The 27,169-nt window shown below is 34.0% G+C and overlaps 1 protein-coding gene across 1 annotated transcript in view; it reads left to right on the top strand.

Moving 5' to 3' along the window:
* Positions 1-27,169, top strand: part of Nf1 (neurofibromin 1) — a 1,119,557-nt gene that overhangs the window by 374,678 nt on the left and 717,710 nt on the right. The window contains exons 20-22 of the mRNA XM_090400295.1: positions 5,040-5,128; positions 11,555-11,560; positions 18,304-18,390. Coding sequence (XP_090256421.1) covers positions 5,040-5,128; positions 11,555-11,560; positions 18,304-18,390 — 182 coding nt within the window. The remainder of the gene's footprint in view (positions 1-5,039; positions 5,129-11,554; positions 11,561-18,303; positions 18,391-27,169) is intronic.

Raw genomic sequence — 27,169 nt, 5'->3', positions numbered from 1 at the left:
GCTTCACCTCTTCAAATAACATTGATAGGTTGCTTGTTATTTAACTAAGCCAAACTAGTGAACTAATGTCTTACAAATTCTGTGTTTCTGTGTCTATAGCAACAACATTTTTAAAATATATTATAAACGAACTCACATACCATTGTCCTCTTCCTTGTTTTTCACGCAGAGGTTATTCACTTCTTCTACAATCATTAATATCCTATCCTTCCTTTTTATCCTTCATATTTTCACAGAATATGTACTTCACCTTTCTGTTTATATATCAGGAAATGCAATGTAAGGTCAACTGTGTCTGAATCCTGCCAGTGAACTATTTGACGCTATGGAGGCCATTGTCCTTCTTTCTTGATCCACTTGCTTATAGATGTGTAAACCTAGAAGTGCTTTCAAAGACCTTGAAATTACCTTACATTCATTATTATAGGAGGGTAGTCTGAAAAGTTCTTGTCCTCGACCATAGATGGCAACATTATTGGCACGATTTTTTTTTCCCCCTACGTTGGTACATCTGTCATAAGCATCCATGTGAAATTGCAAGTCATTCTATCAAATAGTTTTTTTTTTTATACAGCTGTCTGAAGCAAAAGTGTTGTCTGCATCCCTTGAAATGGATAAAATTAAGTATCATGTGGTTATAAAATTCTTTTGTAAAAGAGAATTTAACACCAAAAGAAATTCATTCGAAGATCATAAAAGTTTATGGGCACTCTTCTCCTTCGTTTTCAACAATTAAGAAATGGGACGCCGAGTTTAAACTTACCGAGAACCACTACAGGGACGGGATAATGGTGCTGGAGCATCACTGGAATAAATGTATTAGTCTTAAGGGAGATTATGTTGAAAAATTAAAATAATTTTGAAATTATAAATCCGTTTTTTCATTGTTAGGCTGAGAACTTTTCAGACCACCCTCGTATATATGAGGTACTACTATATCAAAAAGTTTAGGGAATTTGAGTAGTGCACACAAACCAGTTGTAGTAGCCTTCCACTGCTATAAGGGCTGTGCAGTACCCTTTGTGAATCAGTATGCGAACAGCCAACAAGCTGAGAGGCTGTGTTCTCCTGTTATGCGCGTTATTGTAACATCATGTTATAGAGGATCAGTGATTTTCTTCTCCGGCTTGAAGGCGGATTTTAAGGAGTCAAACAATCTGCATAAAATTTTGCTTTGATCTAAAAAAAAAAAAAACTGCTGCAGAAACTCATTAAATATTTAAGGAAGCATTTGCTGATAACACTGTGAGCCAAAGCAAACTTTTTTTGTGATACCAATGCTTCAAGATGGATGAACGTCTTTCAATGACGATGAATGTTCTGGATGACCGTAGACAAGCACAACACCAGAAAACATCGCAATAGTGTATGAGGCTATCCTTGCAGATTGTAGTTGAATTATTCATGATGTTTGTGAAATTGTAGGACTGTCATACAGTACTGTTGAATGCATTTTGTTGGATGTTTTGACCATGAGATGCGTTGTTGCATAATTTGCACCGAGACTACTTAGCAATGACCAGAAAGAACATTGCTGTCTGCAGGTAGTGCAAAAGTCAAAGTAGAGATGGCCCCAGCTTAATCTCCAAGATCATATCCTTGATGAATCATGAGTTTATGGTTATGATTCCAAGACAAAGCAGTAGTATCAAGTCAATGTTGATTTTTTTTAGCATCTAAGGCATTGCCCATTAGTAATTCCCCCCCCACCCCGGTCCAACTATCAATGACAAGTCTTACTGTGAGATTTGAAGCAGCTAATGGAGAGCATTTAGCTCAAAAGTCTAGACAAGTGGAAGAGCAATGACTGGATTCTCCTCTGTGACAATGTGCTTGCCTACACCCCACTTGTTTTTTTGGCATTTCCTGACTTATTCCTGTTCCTCAAGATTCCAGCTGAAAGTACACGAACAGTCACATCAGAACTTCCAGGATTGCGTGGAATCATGGAAAAACTTCTGGAAGTCAAAGTAGGTTCCCACGAGACATGCGCAAGGGGAGTACTTCGAAGGAGATGGTGTAAACTAGCTGTTGGGGTAAGTAATTTTTTATTTATGGTCAAATTGCCCAAACTTTTGGGTAGTATCTCATACATTTTGATCTTTATTTCCTGCACTCCTCTGTTCAACTTCTTGTCAATAGTTAACAAACCCAATCTAGTATCATCTCCCTCTCTCATCTTGCCTTCCTCCTCTACTTTCTCAAATTACTGAAGGTGTATGAATATGAAATCTTGCAAAAATGCTCAGTTGGCAAACAGTGCTGCTTGTCTCTGAAAATATCTTTTTCTCTGCTATCTGTCTTTGTTTCCCCATCATCATTTTTCTGATGTGTAACTTCAAGCAGTATAACCGATAATAGCCTAACCCAATATCATAGTCAGTTTCCGGATATGTACCCCCAAGGAATGTACAGGGTACATCTAATCTCTTGTCTGCACCCCAGTATTGTCAGATCCAATATTCTGACTACATCACTTCATTCATATCTTGATCATCTTCTGAGTCTCTTTTCTGCTATATTGGCATCAGACACCTGTTTTGCTAACTTTTCCCATTCTTGGCGACCAGCTATTGTCTATATATTATTGATCAACTGTTGTATACATAGCTCAACTCTCTGGTCCATAAGAGAAGGATTAGTCTGCACATGGTCTTCCAAACCAATCTCACATATATTGTCTTGCTAGTTAAGTATTTTGGCTAAATTCTCTCTTATTCCATATAAATATTTTGAATGAGCTCGCTAACATGCCAGCTTTGCTTATTCTATTGTCTGAACATATGCACGCACACAGGCATACCAGTATGGAGGCAATCACAGACTACTTTTAAAAGGCAGGCTCTTATAGCACCTTTTATGGATGCAGTAATGGACATTTACTGAAGGTCTCAAAATAATGGTTGCCAAGATTTTTGGCAGTGTGATGCAGCCAGCTTTGTTTAAATTTGAGAACTGTAGTGTTGTGGTAGATTTTAGAAATAGTTTCTCTGATTTAAATCTGTTTCTGTATTAGGAGGGAAGCCTCCCCCATTGGATCCCATGATCCATATCCACGGCATGTTCTGCCACCCCCCAGAATGACTATAGTGTATAGATGAAGGATATGCTTTGTGTTTTTCTAGACCAGCAGTTGGCAACCTTTTCAGACTCGCCGGCCATGTTCAACTTTTTTAATAATCAAGCTGCAAGCATTTAATTAAGTGAAACTAGTGAGTGAAAAAATACTTCAATTATCAATTTTTATTATATCAATCTTAAAAAACACAGAAATATTTAAAGTATGAGGTATGAAATAAGCATGAAAATGAAACTCGGTGAAAAATTATCATGTAAAAACAAAGCAATATAGTTTATGCATCACAATATGTGTCTCTCCCTGCTTTTTTGGTAAGCATCGATAAAATATTGGATATTTTCTAACGAAAATGCGTTCTTTAATATGTGCCAAGCCAAAATCTCGATTGTCTTCGGATGAAGTCACCTTTGTATTCCCCACTCGTGATGACTCACAAGAGTGACTCGTACCAAGTTGTACGCCGATATCACGAAGTATAGGTATAAAATTATTTTTAATTTATTTTTCATATTATGGAAATGCATTTTTTAAATAATTCAACATATGGGCCACATTGCCATGTAAGTATGGTCAACCTTTTATGGGTCACCAAAACTGCATGTGGGCCGCCGGTTGCCGACCCCTGTTCTAAACTGATACTGATAGTCCTTCCCATTCATCTGAAGTATTTAAGTTTACAGGAGTAGGGGATACTGTAGACTCCAGGATAGTTCAGATGGTGGAGAAGACCTTTAGGGTGAGTGTAAGATAATTTTTGGTAATGCCTAAAGGAGGTCTGTATGTTATACTTTTACAATTAGTCTGTATTTGACTTCCTGTAAGTGTGTCTGCAACTATATGCTCAGTATATTTCTTTGTACCCATGAGGATGCCTGTAACTAAGGTTAAATATTGCTTTATTAATCTAATTTTCTACATAAATTTAGTTAGTTAATTATTAACTTTAGACATTTTTTATCCATTGAACTTCAACTTAAACAATAACCAGCATCCAATCATTTATACTGGGCTACTGTGTTTAATCATATTTGTATTAGGTTGCTTGCAGTTCTTTCTGTGAATATTCAGAAACTTTATGTGAAAGTATACATAAATCTTCCTTCATTTTTTTTCATTTTTGTAGATTTATACATAAATCTACTAAAATGTTGGAATATTAAAAAAAATAATTTTTTTTAAAATTGGGAATATATGTTGAAAGTTTTTTTTCACTTGGTTATACTATAAATTAAAGATGTGAAGAAATTGTATTCTTGGTTTCATCCTTTATTCAAGTGTAAGTAAACAAAGTTTGTGCATTAAGTCGCTTCAAGGTGCTCTAGACTATTGTATAAGGCGGCGAATGACTTCATATCAATTGCCTTAGTATCCCATAATGCAATGCACATCCTTACGGACATGTATAATACTATGCATTATGGGAAGGGCCATTACCCAGACTGGTTTCGATCTTTATTCAGGTCTTGATAAAGGTTGAAAAGGTGAAACCTCAATAAAGGTCAAAATGGTCTGGATAGTGGCCCTTTCCGTAATGCATAGCATTATACATGTCCATAAAGATATGCGCATTGCATTATGGAATACTAAGGCAATTGAAGTGAAGTCATTAGCCTCCACATACAAGTAGCCCAATCATGAAGTGACTTGATCCAAGTGACTTACACTTGGATAAAGGATTAAGAATACAGTTTCTTGACATCTTTAATCTATGGGAATGTATGGAGTTGAAAGATGCAGGAATATTATTTAATAGCCATTAAGTGGTACTACTGTTCTTTTTCTTATGTTAATTTGGAACAACCATAAGTTGTATTCTTGATTGTTTTCTTTTTAATAACTTTCTAGATATTTCAAATAACTTAAGATTTTTTCTTCCTTACTCAACACTAGGTACTGGGTAACTTAATTTTCCTTATCTTTTTACATGATCTGTTATTTTCCCCCTGCTCCTGAATTTTAGGACCAATTAAATGAATGGGCCAATATGACAGGATTTCTTTGTTCTATGGGAGGTGTTTGTTTACAGAGGAAGTCGCCATCAAGATCACGGTATGTTTTTCATTATCTGCATTCTTACTGTTCAATGCAACAATAAGAATTATTGCTGCATTCAGCAATAATTCTTATTGTTGCATTGAGTGTAAGAATAGGCAGTATCACATATCAAGGGTGTTCTTTTTTTCTCTTTTTTTTTTTTTGATATATAATATGTGGTTTTTAATACAAATGAAAGAAATTGGTTTTGTCATTTCTTTCTAGAACAAGAACTTAAAATTATAATCTGAATGGTGGAAATACAATTTATTATATTTGGAATGTTTTTAAGGTAGTGTAAGAAAATAAATTGATTTTAGTTTAGTCTTGTATCACATGCTATTTACTCCCTTGTCAGTATTGAAAAGTTTGTTTTGGAAATGCTATTTATTTATTTATTATTATTGGCCTTCTACCTGAAGACTTACATCCATCTAGGGTGGTGCTCACATGAACTCCATGAAATGTACAAATTCATATTTATACCAGTCGGTATTGTGCTTGGAACATTTTTAACATAACTTAAAAATAAGCATTCCTTGCTTCTTTCAGAAAAAGATAGAAGCTATGGAATTAAATTTCAAAATCTAGTATATTAAATACTCCACCAGAAAGAGAGAGAGATTTTTCTGAGACAAGATCATCCTGTATCACATCAAATGAAATCTAGTCTCCATTTCCCCCACCGTGAGGCACCTGTTCATAGTGGGGATCCCTCACTGATCGTACAGATCCTTTTTTTCTTCCTGTATTATTTGCTCTATTTTTTCTGCGCCTTCCAGACCATCACTGGAAGCACTGCTGTCATGTTTGCCATACAGTGCAACTTATGGACATATGAAAAGGGGAATTCTTATAGTCTTGCATTATTTTGGGCCCTGCTTTGGCAACATGCATGACTAGATTGGCTTGGTTGAGTGGTTAGCATATCTGCTCACTTACCAACAGATCATGGGCTCGAATCCTACGCTAAGCATGGATATTTGTGATTGTCTTCAGGTAGAAAATAAATTTCACCACTCAGCGTGAGATCATAGCCCGGCTTAGATGGGAGAAGTAGCTAGAAAAAAGTTCCATGAGAATCTAGAGATCAGGCTTTCTGGACTAAGAAAATAAAATAAAAATACAAAAAAATTATAAAATTAATAAAAATAGAAAACACAAATACTTAGTGTGCTCATGGTACCAATGTGCTATAGGCTTACAACAGCGTTTCTCAATGTGGGGCAATTTGAATATTTTGGGGGGCAATTAGAAAATCTACATGCACATATTTATACATATTTTTTTTTATAAGTTTCAGTAAGAAAATACCGTGAGTAGACATATTACTAACTATTATAATAACAGAATTAACTCAAGTAAATTATTCTTTATTCGTAGAATTTTCACCTGAGTATCACAGGCAGCATCAGTACAGGTACAAGGCTGATTAAACAATAACTGGTATATTCACAAAGTGCCACTTAAGTAGCTAAGGTTAAATTTCCTAAATTTATTTAATTATTATTATTTATTTTTTTTAATTATTTAAATTTTATTATTTAGTTATTTAATTATTAAATAATAATTATTTAATTATTCAATTATAATAATTAAAATTTTAAAAAAAATTTTATATATATATAAATATATATAAAAAAGCCGATTATCACATATATAAATGTGTGTGTGTGCGTGTGTGTGTGTGTGTGTGTGTGTGTGTGTGTGTGTACAATTATATGTTAGGAAAGATTTGCTGCTTTATAAACTTTATAAAGTACTATCTCCCACAAGGGGGAAAGAAGTAGACAATCGGATCTGTTTAGGTTAGGGAAGTGAAGTAATGTTTCACATGTTTCTTTGTATAGCCGTTCCATTAAGAACTGACTTTTGTGAATGGCTTTTGTCTTGTTCCACTTAACTCTATGTCTGGTATTGATGGCATGTTCTGCAATTCCAGACTGTTCGGGTTCAAGGTTCTGGATGTACGACTGGTGTTCTTCTAACCGGACCTAAGCAGATCTTCCTGTTTGTCTGAAATATGATAATTCACATGAGCAGGGAATCTGGTAGACACCTGGATAGCTGAGATGTGGGAGCTTGTCCTTTGGAGACATTAGGAATGTGGAGATTTTTCTGATGGGTTGAAAAGCCACATAGATATTTAGTAGTTTTAGCGCCTTAGCTATGCGTTCACTAACCTCATGTACATAGGGGATAGGTATATGTGTAGGTTCTTCTGTACTTGAAGAGGATGCTGGAGCACGACTACTTAAAGCTTTTTTTATGAAGGACTTCTTATAACCGTTGGATATAAAGGAGGAATTAATATACTGTAATTCTTTTTGTAAAAGTTCTTCTGAAGAACAAAAGAAGTTGGCTCTGTGAACTAGTGTTTTTATAGTACCTGCCTTTTGACTGGGATGGTGATGTGATTCTACGTGGATATACTGGCCTGTATGAGTCTCTTTCCTATAGAGTGCGAATTATAAATAACCATCTGGTTGGCAACGAATCAAGAGGTCTAGAAAGGCTAATGCTTATTTACTTCTACTTCTAGGGTGAATTGAATCATTGGATGAAGTGCATTAATTTTTGAGAGAAACTGTTGTAGTTCTTCTGAGGTGCCCTTCCATATGGCAAAAATGTCGTCCACATATCTGAACCAAATGTTAGGTCAGGGTGTAATGTTGTCAAGGATATGCTGTTCGAAATGTTCCATGAAGTAGTTGGTAATAGCAGGAGATATTGGATTACCCATTGCTGTCCCTTCAATTTGTTGATATAACTGGTTTTTGAAGGAAAAATAACTGGACTTTATTACAAATTCAAATAATTTGACAATGCCTGGAGGAAAATTCTTGGTGTAGTAATTCTATGCTGTTTGCCAACGGAACATTCATAAATGGCGAAACAACATGTAGACTAATCATAATCTCTGAATTGTCTCAATGCAGATCGGAAATTTTATTTCTGAAGTCCACAGAATGTTTTATATATGTAGCAGTTCTTCTAGTTGAAGAAGTGAGTAAATTTGACAGAAATTTTGATATTTTGTAAGTGGGACAGCCTATACAGTCTACAACCGGCCTTAATGGAATTCCTGGCTTATGCACTTTTGGAAGACGATATAATCTCGGTAGGTGCCCGAAGGAGGTCTTTAGTGTTTTCTTTTTATCTTCATTCCATATTGATATTTTTTCTATAAGGGCATTAAAGCTTTTTTATTTGACTACTGGTAGGATCTGAAGTGAGGGGCCTATAAGTCGAATAGTCACGGAGTAACAGTGATATTTTTCTCTCGTATTCTCTTCTGTCTTGGATGACTACAGCCTTCCCTTTGTCAGCTTTCGTAATAATTAGGTTCTTGTTATTTTTTAGCGATTTCAGTGCTTTTTGTCCAGCATTTATTATTTATTTATTTTTTATTTTTATTTATTATTTATTTTTAACATTTATTATACCCAAGGTAAAATACTTTCTACATTTATATCTCCTGCAGGGATTTTTATTTAATAAGGTTAAAACACCTTATGGTAACTTGTTCTGGTAAAATACTTATAAGCTCTGTATTACTAAATCTTAGTATTTCTAGCCTGGCTCCCACTGATGAGACCTCAATAAAGGTCGAAACCGGTCTGGGTAGTGGCCCCTTGCCTTTAATACAAAACATCATACATCCCCTTCTTGGAGATGTGTTTTGGCATTAAGGGTAAATATTAAGATTAGTGATCAGAGCTTATGCACCTTTACCATGAGTTGCCTTGATCTTGCACTACCTGTAGGATCAGCTAGACTTGCATCACTTGCAGGCGCAAACTTGACTTGTTTGTCTGTTTGCTTACTTGGGAAATAGAGTAAAACCAGGTTTAAAATTGCTTCGTTTTTTTTTAACATTTATTATACCCAAGATAAAATACTTTCAGCATATACGATAGGTTCGGCTGCGGAGGCTTGGCGTTAAAAATAATTTTTACACACCCGAATCTTGTTCTGCTGCTGTTTTTTGGGGGTAAGGATCAAATACCTCTGTCTATACTATGGAAAAAGTCTATTATGTGTACTTTATTCGGAGCAACGGCAAAATTATGCCCTTTTGACAGAACGAAACGTTCGCTGGTCTGTCAGTGGGCAGTCTGATACATTTGATCACTACTCTATCTGTATCAATGACAGTATTGCTAGATTTGGGTTGGCTTACCAGTGAATCAAACTTGCGTTTCAGTCTATCACGGGAAGCATTAAAAACCTTTGGTATGACATCGATAAAATGCATGATAAATGCACGTAAACACAAGAAAGATATTTAATTAACCAAATATTTCGGTCTGGAAATAGCAGACCATCTTCAGTAGTATTACAAGAACAGTTTTAAAAAATACAAGCTAGAATATTAACAATAGATCGTTAAAAATAGAACACGGCGCGTGATGTTATATCACTTAGTATTAAGTATAAAACGGAACATTTCGAAGTAGAGACATGATTAAAAAAAAAATGAATGAGTAATCTTGATTAGACTTTCCCAGATTTTTGATATAGATATACAGTTATTACGATTCAGGTTGGGACGATGGAATAAGGCCTCCACGCTTTCCTTGAACAAACGTTCGAACCTATAACGGGATTTAGGTAAGAAGCGAGTCCTGGACCAAAAGATGCTGTGGTCAGTTTCAATCCCGTGTTGAGCCAATCCAGACTTTTCAGGTTTGTTGTGAAGAATGGCGGATTGATGTTCGTGGATTCTTTTTTCAAGAGAACGTCCAGTCTGTCCAAAATAGGAGAGATCACAGTTGCAAGGAATTTGATAAACTCCAGGAAGAGATAAAGTTGAGCATTCGTCTTTAGGAGAAGGAAAATGAGAAGACAATTTGTTAATAGGTGAATACGTAGTTGTTAAATCATATTTCTTTAAAATTCTTGCGATAGGTTCTGAAATACCGGAGATATAAGGAATAGGCACTTGACGTATTGAAACTTTGTTGTTTTGTGGAGGATTATAAGAATTGAGAAGATGTTGAGTACTTTTTTTAGAAAAGCCATTGAGTTTCATGTGTTGTTGGATAGTAGAAAGTTCTTTCTGTAGATAATCAAAAGTAGAACAATTAGTTTTCGCTCTTCTGATGAGGCATTTTATAATTCCTGTGTTTTGACAAGAAATGATGGGCTGATTCTTTAAGAATATAATGACCTGTGAACATTGGTTTCCTGTATACTGTAGTTGTAAGAATATTTGAAGGTGACCGGATGAGGAGAACGTCTAAAAGAGATAACTGGTTGTTTTCTTCTATTTCCATAGTAATCTTTATACGATGATGCAAGGAATTAATACTGTTTAAAAAAGAAGGTAAAAAGTTTTTGCTGTGGGGCCAAATAGTAAAGATGTCATCTATATATCTTACCCAAAAGGATGGTTGAGGGAAAATAGATGAGAAGAGGACTTTTTCTAAATGTTCCAAATAAAAGTTGGCTAAAGCAGGAGAAAGAGGACTTCCCATGGCTGTTCTTTCTACTTGGCTGTAAAATTTATTTTGACATACGAAATATCCAAAATGTATTATGAAATCGAATAGTTTTATAATGTCTTGAGGAAAGATGCGTAATACATTCTGGATATTTCGTATGTCAAAATAAATTTTACAGCCAAGTAGAAGGAACGGCCATGGGAAGTCCTCATCCTTGTCAAAAAACAGGAATTATAAAGTGCCTCATCAGAAGGGCCAAAACTCATTGTTCTACTTTTGATTATCTACAGAAAGAACTTTCTACTATCCAACAACACATGAAACTCAATGGCTTTTCTAAAAAAAGTACTCAACATCTTCTCAATTCTTATAATCCTCCACAAAACAAAGTTTCAATACGTCGAGTACCTATTCCTTATATCTCCGGTATTTCAGAACCTATCGCAAGAATTTTAAAGAAATATGATTTAACAACTACGTATTCACCTATTAACAAATTGTCTTCTCATTTTCCTTCTCCTAAAGACAAATGCTCAACTTTATCTCTTCCTGGAGTTTATCAAATTCCTTGCAACTGTGATCTCTCTATTTTGGACAGACTGGATGTTCTCTTGAAAAAAGAATCCAAGAATCCTATTCCTTATATCTCCGGTATTTCAGAACCTATCGCAAGAATTTTAAAGAAATATGATTTAACAACTACGTATTCACCTATTAACAAATTGTCTTCTCATTTTCCTTCTCCTAAAGACAAATGCTCAACTTTATCTCTTCCTGGAGTTTATCAAATTCCTTGCAACTGTGATCTCTCTATTTTGGACAGACTGGATGTTCTCTTGAAAAAAGAATCCAAGAACATCAATCCTCCATTCTTCACAACAAACCTGAAAAGTCTGGATTGACTCAACACGGGATTGAAACTGACCACAGCATCTTTTGGTCCAGGACTCGCCTCTTACATAGATCCCGTTATAGGTTCGAATGTTTGTTCAAGGAAAGCGTGGAGGGAGGCCTTACTCCATCGTCCCAACCTGAATCGTAATGACTGTATATCTATATCAAAAATCTGGGAAAGTCTAATCAAGATTACTCATTAATTTTTTTTTTTTTTTTCAATCATGTCTCTACTTCAAAATGTTCCTTTTTATACTTAATACTTAGTGATATAACATCACACGCCATGTTCTATTTTTAACGATCTATTGTTAGTATTCTAGCTTGTATTTTTTAAAACTGTTCTTGTAATACCACTGAAGATGGTCTGCTATTTCCAGACCGAAATATTTGGTTAATTAAATATCTTTCTTGTGTTTACATGCATTTATCATTCAGTCTTATGTCACAAGTATCCTTAAAACAGCAAAATCGACAAAATGCGTAAAACGGTGTTAAAAAGTTTCAGTCTCTAATACTGGTTCTATAGCGTTCTTGATATTTATTATTTCTTTGTTCAGAATGGCAAGAGATTTCTTTGCTTCTTGTAGCTGACAATTTAACAGTGACCTACTGGTTTATATAAATTTTTTTATATAAATCTGAATTTCCGTCAACTGGCATTCTTTTTTGTACATTATTTTCTATCTGCATCACTAAAGCTTTTTCGGCCTTTTCTAGAACAACATCTCTTGTGTATGATGATAATTTCGCACTCGATTTTGTACCAGAACATACAGCTTTTCTAATATCCTCTTCATTTTTTTTTATAGATCTGACAGTTGATTCACGGACTCCAAGATGCTTACCCACAGCCGTTACACCTTCCCAGTTTGAAGACGATCTAAAATTTGAATTTTTATATCCAAGGAAACTGCTTTCCTTTTTTTTTTTTTTTTTTTTTTTTTTTTTTTTTTTTTTTTTTTTTTTGGTTATTGGCAACATCATGTGAGGGCTGGATTAAAATCTTCGGATAATGAAATGAAAGTCTGAAAATTACATATAACTTACCATTTATTATTTATTCACAAAATCAATAATTTTATAACGCAACTTTTATTTTGATTTCACTTAAAAAATGCAAATGCAAAAAATGTGGTAACTGTGTTGTCTACTCAAACACCAAATTCAAACAGCTAAGAACTGCTTATTTATGCACTGTCAGTTATGTACTGTAATTCGGGAAATTCCCAATAAATGAAATTCGTAAGAATTTAGAATTTTCTTAGTTGAAACGAGAATGCAATTCTACAAAATTCTCAGAATTTTCTTGAATTACGGATTTTTTCCTAACTTACTGTAGGTTGGTCGCGTAAAAGTGAATAAAAATCGCAAAGGACCCCCCACTGCGCGCGCACACACACACACACACACACACACACACACAGAATTTATACTTCTCTATCCACTTGGCATAAAATAAGCAGCTACTGATCCTGACGCATCAGGTAGTTTATTAAACGTTTTTCCAGATGAAGAGATGGACTCTTGCCACCCTTACTTCCCAAAAGCAATTGACAAACACAAGCAAGACAAAAGTAACTCCATCTCTTGGTAATTGGATGATATGTCGACAATGTCAAAAGAATAGGAAAATTCTTAGAGAGTTGTTGCAGATTACACAAATCTATCTCTTTTTTGTCTGCTGGAGATAAACTTTAAACTCAGTGACAACCCTACCTTGAGGCATTTTTCTATTATTTGTAAGGGGAGTAATGAAGATGGCCCTGCTAATGGAGGAGTCTCTATCCTAGTGAGTAACCACATGTCCAGGTATCACTGCTCTGATCGTTGGAGCCATCTTCCTCTCAGTTGGATTTTTTACTAGGATATGTTTCATTTATTTACCAGCAAGTTCTGAGTTAACACAGATCAACGTTGATAATCTCATACTGCTGCTGACTCTGCCCATCCATCTTATGGGCATCCTTAATCAACATAATACTTTTTTGGGATAGCACTATCATCAATGAGCAAAGCCAGATTGTCAAGCACATGCTTCAAAATAACGACCTCTCGCTTTTCTTAATAATGGGCATAACTAAAATGCTTTTTCCCACCTTGCAAAATAGTGTTGAAGCAGTGAGCCAAATGCCTATCAATGAAGTAGTGATTCTGTTGAACACATTGTATTTGCCAGGAAGCAACAAGTGCAATTCCAAAAATATCATCTTCTGATTTCCACTCCATTCAAATTCAAAGTGGAACCCTGAGTGCCAAGAAGCTAAAAAAGTTTAAGACAAGGGTATATTTCGGAGATATCCTGTCAAATCTGAGCATTTTTAAACATGCATGGACAAACTACATTATGTTAGATTTCAGAGTCGAAAACAATCTTGGATCCAGTTTACAACATCTATCAATGAGACAGCCGATATGAAATGAGACAGCCGATATAAAAATTGTATTAGAATAAAATCTGAAATGAAAGGCAGATATAGCAGCATTTGTCTACCATAGTAGACGTGAATGTGTAGTTGATGAATCCAAAGCAATTGCAAATCCTTAGGAGAATGCTTGGCTAGAATCTTAAGAACAGCTCCTGTCCTCTTTAATTTTTGATATTGAAAAAACAACAACAGAAACAGTGACTCGATTTTTCCAAATGAGCTACAATCAGCCATTCATTATGGACTTATTAAATTTATTTTTATAAATTTTATATAAAAATGTGTTTTTTAAATTTATTTTTTACATTGTTCAGAAATCCTGCTCTAGAGACCAAGCATGGAACTTTTTCAAGCAACTTTAGGCCTCTAAAAAGCAATGGTGGTGGTCTCACACAGAACAATGAAATTCATCTCCCAACTAAAGACTGTCACAAAATCTGTGTCTACAGCTGGATTCAACTCCCCAGCCTGTGGGTTGGAGAACAGATATGCTAACCACTCGGCCAACCAGGCCAGCAATTCATACTGGATCTTTATCTGAATCAGCCATTCTCATAATATATGACAACTTATAACCCTTCATTACCCCTTTGTCCTCTCGAATACTATCTTTCACAGGAGACTTTTTACTGAAGCACAGTTTCTTGTTTGTCATACAGTTCTCTCATTAAGAGAAACCAGTATTCCCGTTGTTCTCATCATATTCCATAGTCTGATTTGAATGACGAGCTTTCTTATAATCAGTAAAACAGGTGAATACTTCCTTTTTTTAAATTCTTTTGCTCGTCCCATAATTCATCTCATGTTTGCTATCTGGTCTCTAATTCCTCTACCTCTCCTAAATCCTGCCTTTTTCCAGCTTTCTCGATCACTTTCAGCATAACTTGACTCATCAGTGCAGAATCAGGTGCCTATCAAAATATCCTGCTCATGCCATCTTTGTTATTTTGGAGAGACTGGCCATTCTACATTGATTAGAATCGAAGAACATCAAGATTACGATAGATTTATGGAATCCGCAAGTCAGATTTTGCTTTGCACGCTATTGATACTAGGCATAGTTCCCTGGAACTAGACTAAACTTCTTCATTCCAGCAAGTTCAAATTCAATTGCCTTTTCCTAGAAGCATGTGAAACTCGATGAAATTGTCCAAACTGGAATCACTATTAACTGTTCATGAGTTGTTGTTTTTTTATCTACACAACTTTTTACAATTGCTCCTTTGAACTCTAATTGTGTAATATCACGTACTTCAGCTGCATCCGACAAGCTAATTTAGGCATGAATTATGACTCATTATGTGATTCATCTTTTGAATGTATTGTTTGTCTCCCTGATGAAGTCCATGTAATGGTGGATGAAATATATTGGAGTTTTTAAATAAAAATATTTGACACATGTGTAAGCCATAAAGTTACAGTATAGTCTTTCACCATCAGTTCCGTATCTTCTTCTTCTCTTAGTATACAATAGAATACTTACAAAGGAAGGATTTGTGTCATAAATCAGTTATCATTTTTATCCCCAAATACCAAAAAAAGATCCTATACAAGTAAACATTTACCATTTACTCTGATAGCTATCTTTGTAAGATATTGGTGAAAATGATAAATGCCTTTCAATCTAATCTTCTCACCAACAATTGTTCTGGCTTTCATAGACATCATTCAATGTTGAACATCATGTTTGTTTAGATACCTCTTATAGAGGTATCTGAACAGTGTACTGTGGATTCTGGTTAATTGGACCGTATATGGAATGGCATAATTTGATCTAATTAAGTAGCTGCTCCAGTTACACAAAGTTGCATGCAAAGAGTTTAAAAAACACATATAAATAAAAATTTAGATGAGGTTTTGATGAGTAGCAAAATTACCAATGTATATAATTTTATTTACAGTTATGTATATTAAACATGCATGCAGTTCTTAGGTTAATGATGCTCTAGAAATTGATTCACTGCAGCCCGTCTGTTTTTTAATCGGCTGCAGGTGAACAAAATTGATGCATGTATCTGGCACATATACAAAATTGCATTCTTGAAATGGAGTTGTCATCCAACAATAAATTTTTTTGGCATTCTGAGTAGTCACTTGTTCAAGCCCAAGACTGTCATCCTCATCAATTTTGTGTTCTTCTAAACTCCTGCTCCAATTTCCTCAATAGTTTCAAACTCAAAATATTCATTTCCATTATAGCACCAATGGATGCAAACCCTTCATAGTTTCTGATGTAGTGTTCACACCAACTAGGATGTCATTTTCACTACTGGCCATATTATTCATGATTGAGTGATTGTTGCTTATTCTTTGCCAACTATTGGCCACAAATTGTATATTGCTTGTAAAAGATTAACTTTTTTGCTGACCTCCTTAGCTGTTGAAAATTGTCATTAGATTTATTTATTTTTTATATTATTTCAAGTATGTGATTTAAAAACTTTTCATGTTAGAAAGTCTCCAGATTTTTTATGATTCCCATGTCCATTGATTGCAGCAAAGATATGGTGCTTGGACATAGAAATTTCAATTGAAAATTTTTAGAGAATCTAAATTAGGTTGTGGCAGTCAGTTGTCAAGATTCTTACTAGAAAATTGCTGTTTTTCCGATTTCTGTTGTAATTCTACATCCCAACTCGTACACCAATTGTTAAAAATTTCAGACGTCATCCACCTCTTTTTTGTTGGCATGATACTGAACTAGTAAACTCTCCATTCTAATCCCTTTAAAGCATTGAGGCCTGTTCCTTATGCCAGTAACTAACAGCTTTCATTTATTAGTTCCTGACAGTTTTGAACAGCATAATACTGACAATAATTATTGCTTTCTTTGATCCAGACACTGTAGCATATTTATGATATAGGGAACCATTCAATGTGTCATGATAAAATAGTTCAGTTTTGTCAGCATTCTGGATGTCATCCGTAGTAAATTTGAATGTAAAATTTCATAAATTTTCTAACACTCCATGTGATCAAGGTTACTGGCTGTTCCCATTAAATGGCATTTAAGTAACTTCTTATATTCTCATTTTGTTTTTGTCATTCTAGACTAGTCCCAAAAAACAATTGTCCCAAAAGGAAAGGAAATGTCAACTAGACCACTAGGTGGTAGTTGTTATGCTTTTGTTTAGGTATGTTGAGTAAGGAGCATAGCTTACTCTACCACATATCATTTCCATTATGCCTAAGTTAGCTAAAGTTCTTAAAAACTTTAACATGCGGTTCTTTTTCACTCCTCTACTTAATATCCATTCTTTACTCAGCATGCCTAAACAAAAGTATAACAGCTAAAAATATCCTGGCATTTACCGTGTTTGTTACAACTGCAACATTCCTGATTTTGGCTAGACTGAAAAATCCATCAAGTTACGTCTAGAACATAAGAGAGACATCACATATGGCAGAACTAGAGCCAACGCTGTGTCTAATCACGTCCTCAATTCTACTGATGCTAACAACGAAAACTCTATGACTCTCCCAGTCATATAGAACAAATGGGAAAACATCTTACGATGTTATGATGAACTGGAAAGAAAAATTATGGAATCTAAAGAAATTGTCCTCAGTCCAGTTCATCTCAACACCAACCTCAGTTATAATCTTGCAGATTGTTATTGTGCTGCTTTCCAATTTTGGCATTCACAAGATCATGAATGCATGCATGTGCCCAACAATAAAGTGATACACAGAACGCCTTCAATTGGCAATGTGTTGGCTTTTTAATATATAGATATTCTCTCATAATGTTTGTTTGTATTTCTGTCACATAATTCACCTGATGAAGTTTCTAAGAAGATGAAACTAGTTGTGTGGTTTATTTAAAATAAAAATATGGTTTCTATCTCTCAATTTCTAGTCATTTAATCTATTTCAAAAATATGTCTCTCAGCCAAGAGAGACTTGTTATATTACAAGTTTATATATATACTTGAAAAAAATAAAAGTAATAAAAATTAATTTCTCTACAATTTCGCCTGCATTTCAAAAAACTATAAGCAACATCTATTGCAATTCATCAAAATTAAAGAACATTCAGACACTAAAGATTTTGGGAAAAAAATTTGCTTAAAATGATTCTCTTCCATAAAAAAAAAGCACTTTCATTCTTCAGCTTATCCCTTTGTGCAGTAAATTGAAAAAACATTTTAATATATAGATATTCTCTCACAATGCCTGTTCGTATTTCTCTCATGTAATGCACCTGATGAAGTCTTCTAAGAAGGTAAAATTTGTTGTGCAGTTTACTTAAAATAAAAAATATAGTATTTCTATTTTCATCTCTTGGCCTCCGGTCATTTAATTTATTTAAAAAAAAAAAAAAAATATATATATATATATATATATATAATATTCCTTAATTCCATTTAATAATAAAACTGTTTCCTGGAAAATCCAGGACTTCTTTGTATATATATAGCGTTCCATGTTCCTCTCTCTCATTGGACTCCCGTAAAGGAAGTATGCTCACTGCAGGACAAGATATGCAGTATTGTCCAGTCACACAGTAAGTAGCTTTATTTTGTTATTAGTGTAAGTACATACTGTTTCTGATTGATTTCTTGTATATAATGATGCATGTAATAATGGTGCTCCTCTTTTATTTGAGTTAGTAGATTTAACCATGTTTAGTTTAGTACATGAAGGAAATGGGAAGGTGTACTTGGACACAATAACTTCACACACACACAACTATAAAAATATGATACTGATACTGCTATTGTGACCAGGATCTGGAAACAGAAATACTTACTGGAAAAATTATTACTGAAGAGATTTGACTTTTCTTGCAATATTGAAATTTATTCAAAAAGTATACAGAAGTAAAAAAAGTTGGTAACATTACCATCTTAGAGAGTAGAAGTAACTTGAATGAAGATGTTACTTGGAAAGAAACAAACTGTAGAATATACACTTATATTATTGTTTGCATCCTTCACACTCTTTATTAATCATAGCTCTCACATGATTTTTGCACCTTTCAAGTCAAAAGTGCACGATTATTCTCATTTGGATGCATAACAGTCACCTTATTTATTGAGATACATGCAAAAGCTAGTAGTGAATCCAATATTCCTGCCCCTTAAATTAGTTTCCTGATATTCTGCTTAAAAGCTAATAATAATGGTAGTGCCTACTGGATTTCTGTTCAGTACATGGACTAACACCATGTGCCAACATAAAAATGTGCACAAATTCACAATAAGAAAAGTCTCATTGTATAAGCTATTAGTGATAGCAATGTTTTCCCACTGGTTCAGGACACAAGAGTATATAGAGAATTTGAAGTATGAAGTGATCTTTATTTAATTTTGAGAAGGATACAGCTGATTTCATATTGAGAGGAAGAGTATGTAAGAAAGTTTTAAAATTAATCAAAGTTGAGCAGCTTTCAGAGGTGAACTGTAGACTCAAATACACAAACATTGTTCAAGAAAACTTGAAAGAGTTTGAAAACAACAATCAAACCTTGGCGATTCAGGGACAAACCCTAAAGAAAACATTAAGTGATTCAATTAACATGAAAAAATAAGGGATAAGTAATCCTCCATGTGATAAGTCTTAAGTGCTAGAAGTTCATCATGTTGGAGGTTTAATAGAGTATTGACAGCACTAGGAAAGGATTAAAAACTGATGTTTTAGATCAAGTAGATCAGCCCTATCTGTTTAGATGAACACAAGTCATACATCAGCAAGCATGACTATGGTCAATCTATCCTTGCAGACCATGTACTGGATACAACTCACAGGATCTTCTGGACACTATTCTCCACCATAGTAAATTTAAAATCAAAAGACTGTATTTGGAATTTGCAGTGGCACTCAGAAATCAACCTCATTTAAACAAATATGGATGTATAAAACTTCCCAAAATTTGGGAAACAGTAATCGTCAGGGGGTCCCAGTTTATATTCTAGGCTGCCTACATGTGCCCATAGAGGACCCGTCACCTAGATAGAAATCACTCGTGTATTTTCATTGAGTATTGTGTTGTCTCTGTGTGTGTGTTACGTGTTATTTGTACTCCCTGCATTAAAATTAGTTTTTAATCCTTTCCTAGTGTTGTCAGTACTTTTTTAAATCCAACATGATAAATAATACTATTTATTTAAGGCCATATGGCTTGACCTTAAGTAAATGGTATTACTTAGCCCTTGTATTTTTTTTGTAATAATTGAAGAAACCTCTCATGGCACAAATATCTCTTAAACAAAAATTGATTAATTCAGCCAGAGAGGCATGTGGTAATTAAGTCAGCTTGAGTTCTTACAGAATACAGAAACAAATGTAAGAATGTGAAGTATTCTGTAAAATAGCTAAACAAAAGTCATGGAAAGACTTTGGTAAGAACATAGAAAATAAATATCAGAAAGGTGGTAAAATAATTTGGAGATTATTAAAAAAAGATTAGAAATGGAATTTCTAATCTTTTTTCAATAATCTCCAAAATATTGTAAAGGAATCAGAGATTATTAAGGTGACATGAAAACTGAAGATAAAGATATTCTAGATGTCTTGAGTAATGACTTTGAAAAATTGCTAAATAAACAGTATTGTGGTAGAAAACTCCCAATAGATGTGTAGTCAGGAATACATATCCATACTTGAAGTAGAAAAAGCCATCAGAAATGTGGAAAGGCAGCTGGAGTGGATGAAATTTGAACAGAAATGCTCAAATATGGAGGTATAAAAGTTTTACAGTGGTTGTACATCATAAATCGGTAGGCCTGGTCAGAGGGCCAAATTCTGGATGTATGGTGTAGAGCTTTCTTAGTACTTATCTTTAAAAAGGTAATAAAACTGAATGCGAGAATCTAGAGGTATTTTCCTACTGAGTGTTCCTGATAAGATTTCTGCAAGTATTCTTGAGAAACAGCTAAGAAAAATGGTGGAAAGGGAAGCTTGGTGAAGCACAAGCTGAACTCAGGCCAAATTCAGAGTATCACAATCAGATTTTCATTTTAAGACATATTTGTCTGAAAAAATCTTGAGAAATCTTGGGAATATAACAAGGGTCTGTATTTGAGTTTCATAGATCTGGAAAAGGCATATGACAAGCTGGCATGAGAAAAGTTCTATATGCTACAGTTATATGTTATAAATGAGGACCTTATATTGTGCAGTTTGTAGTCTCTGTTTAAGCTGTAAGTCAGCAGTTAGAATTAAAGGAGGCACTTGATGTTAAATCAGGTGAGCAACAAGGGTGCGTGTATCTCCAACTGGTATTCATATTCATTATCTGTATGGATCACATTATGAAGGAAAGTGGTATTGCATCTGATATCAAAATTAGCGATGTTAATCTTAGCTCTTTACTTCATGCAGATGATGCTATACTTTTCAATAAATACACACAAGCCTGCATGATTCCGTGACCAAATTGAATAAATGTTATAATAAATTTGATATGAAAATAAGAATGAAAAAAACCAAGAGAATGAAAATAGGCAGAAGCATTGAAAACATCAACTATATCCTGAATGGTGAGCTTATAGAACAAGGAAAACATTACAGCTATTTAGGCACAATTGTTAGTGAAGATTTCAAATTAAATACAAAATAGACAACAGAATTAGTATAGTCTGTATGGTAGGAAGTCAGCTGTGAATAAATTTATATGGAATAAGAAAAAAATGAGTCAGAACACTAAATTAGCTATATATAAAAGACATTGCTCCAACCAGTTTTAACATATAGATCTGATAGCTGGGTTAGAAATAAAACACTTGATCAAAGACTGGAGACCACATATATAGGGATCCCATTTTTTGAAAACAAAACACCGGAACACAATAAATTTTGTAAAATTAAGGATTAAGAGAAATAAATTTTATTCGTTAACATTATGTATTTTAAAATAAAAAAATTAAATATTTATTTGAATTTGAATTTGATTTATTAATGTAATGTAGATAACATAAATGTTTATACATACGTCAAATAAATAGAATTCTAATAACACTTAAACACAGATGACAATACTTAAACATGTAACACTTAAATCAAAATTTTTTTAAAATAGAGAACGTACAATCCATCGATTGGAAACTGTGATTGTGTTTAACTGCATGAAAAACAAATGTAGCCTCTTGTGCAACTAACTCCATTTCTTGGCTACCTAACTTTTGATACCCAAAAAATGATGCCAATGATTGACTTGAACTTTTTGCAGACATAGCAGACTTGTGCTTTTTTGTATTGACATGGTCAGTTATATCTGCCTTACCTCCGTGGCCAATGTTAAATTCTGCATGGCACACACTACATTTCACTCTTGAGCTATCATCACAATCACTGCTTTTCGTTATGAAAATGAAAGGAAAAAGATCCTTCAATTTTTCATTGAAATTACACTTTCTTTTGGACATTTTGTAAGAAACGGTATAACTTTATTAATTTAAAAAATACAATATTCACAATTAATACGAGTATGCAAGAATACGAAATGAACAGTTCAAAACTAGGTTATATCAACCCTGTAGCAATATAAAAACAATTTAGCGCCTGATGTGTGAAGCTTAGTTTGCATAGCGTACGATATCCGACGTTCGAAATGTTTCTCATTGGTTGAAAGAAAACGAACTGTCGTGGCGCGTTAATATTCAAAAACATGTTGACCAATGAGAAACATTTCGGATATCGTATGCTGTGCGAACTGAGCTTGAGACAAAAGATTGCTAAAAATTTACGGCCGACCAGACAAACGAAATAGATGCTGTGGTTGCGATTAGTTAAATATACAGTTGGGCAACTGTCTCCCTCATTCTGACATTCTTTTTTCCGGCTGAATGAAATGTATGGAACTAAATCGTTTTCCCAAAATTCTAACATTCTGGTAATTCACCGAACTACAAAATAAATGTCTCTGCTTTTTGTTTTGTAAACATACATTTTTAAAAGCACCCAAAAATATTACGACTTGTACTTGTTCTTATTAGAAATGTTAATATTTTTATATTCTAAAAAATCCGGGACATCTAGTGTCCCAAATTAAACATATTGGGATGCCGGGACAGAAGTAATAAAACTGGGACTGTCCCAGGCAAACCTTGACGTATGGGATCCCTACACATATATGAAAGTTCTGAGAAAGATTAATGGTGTGAACAGATGGCATTAGTGGTAGTATCATAATAGAAATGAAGATATTAGAAAAAACTTACCATTGTTAGCAATCAGGAATGTCTTAGATGGTATGGTGCCTTAAACAGAATGGGAGAGGAAAGATTAGCAAAACAAGTGTTCTTTGCCAGATTGGGAGAAAAAGACCAGAGGAAGACCAAGATGTAGGTAGATGGATACAGTAGAAAGTGCCTTAGAAGACAGAAATTTAAGATTTGACAACATTTGGACATATAACAGATTAATTTGGAGGAAAATTGTTGATCAGAATTTAGTAATGGTTTAACTTTTTTTTTATTTTTTATTTCTGTCCATTATGTGAGGAACCTTTATCTGGTCTCTTTCAACAAAAGCTGTATTAGCCGGTCTCATAACGAGGTGAAAGGTTTTTTCCCTCCTGGCAACTCGGGTTTTTCATTCCTCAAAATGGGCAAATTGGTCCCGTGAACACACACCTACAGGCATAAATGCCCCCCAAACATCAGGCTCTGCTACGAGCCATTTGGGATTGTTTAAAGTTGCATCATGTAAAATAGCGGACCTGTGCACCAAGCAAGATATAACATGAGGAAGAAGAAGACTATCATAATATCCTATACTCACCCCTTAATACATATCAAGAATTTGATCATAATGAACTTTAGATTCTTTCTCTCTTATATGGCATTCCCCTCCCTCCAAAAAAAATAAATAAACATTCTATATCTCTGAAGTTGAAAGTACTCACAATATAGTAGTTCTCCTTGTCCATGACTTATTTACATGGTTCTATTGCTTTATAGACATATTGAGACAACTCTGACCTGAAGCAACACCCAACTTCATATTTTCTCTTCTATCCTTTCTACTCTTGATACATATTTTCATGTTCTGTTTCTTAAAGGATATCATCTTCAATCAGGCTGGTCTTGCAGTTCGAATAACTAGCCTTATAATACCCCCCCCTGACTCCCCCCCAAAACTTAACTACTAATAGCCTACTGTTGACCGGAAGCATTACCGATGATATAAAAAGTTGATTTACACATATTTTGTATGTTGTTATGTATTATCTACTGTATTCTTAAAGCAAGTTAGAGAAAAGAAAATTTTATTAAGAAATTCCTAAGGAAGAGAAAATACATTTACAGTACTGTACTGTATTTATCGATACCGTAAGTTTACATTGTCTGTATACAAGATGAATTTTGTCTGACGGTACCTACATCAGTATTGTCTTATATGATACAAACACTGTATCATAAGTACATTTTATAAGTGTACATTTTATGCATATTACTAGTACTAGACATCAAAAAATGAAAAGATAACGTGAAAAAGAAAATCATATTTATTTACAGGTATAACGATTCATGCATTGATAACGAAGAAGGAACAATGTGATTGCTTTATGGTAGCCTAGTCTATACACTAATGAAAGAATCACTATAAAATTTTTATTTTATGCTAATTAATTAAATTTTGCTAATTTATTAATTAATAACAGTTAATTTTATGCAGCTATGATTTAATACTGCATCTTTACATTTTTTACATATCTCTCGACTGCAAATAGCACCATGTATGGTCTGTAAGCGTTTGTGTTTGATAAATTTTGTTTGTGTTTGTGTAAGTTTTGATAAATTTTAATTTTTTATAATATATTTGTGTATATTTTATGATAGTAAATGATAAAATAGACTAGTATCTATATATTTGTATCATGAATGCATATATTTTATGCATTCATGACATATCTAACTTTTTCTTAATTTTTTTGATATTTCCAAGATAAGCAGTTCATCTGCGAGTTATTTTTTTTTGGAGAACAAATCTCCAAAAAATGTTCGAATATGTTTATTGAAAAATTGTGCATATAAGTGGCCCCACGCAGTTCAAAACCATATTGTTCAAGGGTCAACTGTGTGTGTGTGTATATATATATATATATATATCAATGGCATCGTGTGCTCATTTAGGTTGGGTGTGCTGTCATGTGGCTTATGCAACCCATGCCACAAAGTTTACATCAATTTGATAATTGATGATTGCATTTTTATTGATGTATAAAAGTTTTAAAAGTGCATAGTAGCGCATCAGCACTCATCTTAATTGGTCCAATGCAATTAATTGTAAGATAACTCTCAATACTTTAATTTATCAATTAATATAATTTTCATGAAATGCATAAAGATCAAATTAACAATAGCTATGCCAAATGTGTGCCATTTATGTGAGAAGCGCCAAGGGTTCGTGATGAGATTAGATTATTATTGGCAAAGATATGGATAATTTGAATTTTGATACAATTTTTAAATACAGTCATATAATACACCCTGAAATCAGAAAAAGTAACCACTTATGAAATTATTATTTTTCCATATCATTCGACTATAATCATTGTCAATGGATTGGAACTTGTCTATAAATAAGTAAAACAAGTTACTTCAGAAAAACTAGAGAAAACAGGGCATTCAGTAGATCATCAACGCTATTTTCCATTGTAAATGTGGGCAAAAAAGTTCTAAATTATTTAGAGAAAATTATATATTAAAACTTGTCTATATCAGCGTCACAAACACATCAGTTCACCCTTCACGGACACAAAACTGATGAAACTCACAAAACAAAAACATAACTCATGAAAAATGAGAGTATTCAGTTGGATTGGTTCACACAATAACCAATCACAACCGCTGATTTCTGGGTGCTATTGTCTCAGCACACATCTTACTTTGCCTTCTTGGTTGTTGAAAACCACTGGAATGCTAAGAATTTGACCTGCTGTGCCATCTGTAGATCTGTTCAATGGCTCAAAGGTGTCTGTATTGGTGACAACATACCCAGGCTAGTAACGTGAATGTGATGCAATGTTTACATGCTGAAGAGTGTCCTCTTCATGAAGTATTAGTATATATTGTGTTTAATTTTAAGAATCATGCGAAGCTAGGACACAATTGGGGAGTCTTTAACAGGAATAAATGCAAAAAATGAGCTTCAGTAGCTCATTCGGTATAGACGAAACCCTTTGGTTGGAATGACCTGTATTCTATGCCCGTCCATGACATGAGGAACCTTTGTGTGGTTTCTTTTGACTCAAGCTGGTTTAGCTGGTCTCATACAGAGACCAGCTAAACTGTTTTTCCATCCTTAAACTCTGGTTTATCTTCTCTCAAAATAGGCAAACTGGCCCTGTGAATACACACAGCCTTACGGCCCTAAGATAAATCTACTCCCTCATTAGGAGAGCTTATCCCCCCCCCCCACACACACAAAAGGGATGGGGGAGAAAGAGAAGGAACCCCACACAAATCAAAAATGCAAAAATATAATATCAGTGATATTGCTATTCCATGGGTGTGCACCATACTTAGCACACCTGGAATTACACCCCCCCCCCCCCCTTCCTGATTTATATATATATATATATATAAAAGTTTAATCAACTTGCTCTTTATAATTTTGAGAGTTATTGTTGCCTGAAAACATGTATCCATATTTATGGGCTGGTTTCTAGTTCTATTGCATTCAGACTCTCATCAGATTCTTCATATCATAATTTAATGCTTCAATTTGAGGTCCTTATCTACTTACCATAAGATTTCTTTCAGGAATTTTTGTAAAAGTTTTTCATGAGAACTAGTTTAATATGCAGAGGAAGCAGAAATATTTTCTTGGGAAAGGCGAGAGGATATCATCATCATCACAAAAGCATATGTTTTTTTCTTTTTTCTCACTCTGCTTAATGTGAAATCTTTTATATTGAATGATGCCATGTTTACTTGACATAATGTGCTGTGATTGTTCTAGTACTAGTATTTGTTAAAGCTTTCTTACATATTCAGTAAAAATGCAGTTATTCCTAAATGTTCCTTAGGATCCTTTTTCCTTATTACTCTTAGCATCTTATACCTATTCTCAAATGGTTTCTTGTTATCATCATCAGATTTCTGATATGCACCTTCAAGGGACATACATGATACCATGTATATGATTAAATTTACATTATTGGCATAGTCTACTCATATGACACATTGAGTTCCAGACCACTGTTGTAGCGAATCGGTGCCTTTTTTCCTTCCTTTTCTGCATCTGGATGGTTCTAAGTGCATAACATTTTTTAAGCATTCATGTGTGTATAAATGACATAAATAAACATTTATTTACATCCGATGCAAACATAA

This window comes from Typopeltis vanoorti, chromosome 11, assembly GCF_054136105.1.
Source record: "Typopeltis vanoorti isolate ZY-2024b chromosome 11, IOZ_Tvanoo_1.0, whole genome shotgun sequence".
NCBI classification, from domain to species: Eukaryota; Metazoa; Arthropoda; class Arachnida; order Uropygi; family Thelyphonidae; genus Typopeltis; species Typopeltis vanoorti.
Note: the sequence above shows the minus strand (reverse complement) of the source record. Positions and strands in the feature narration are given on the sequence as shown.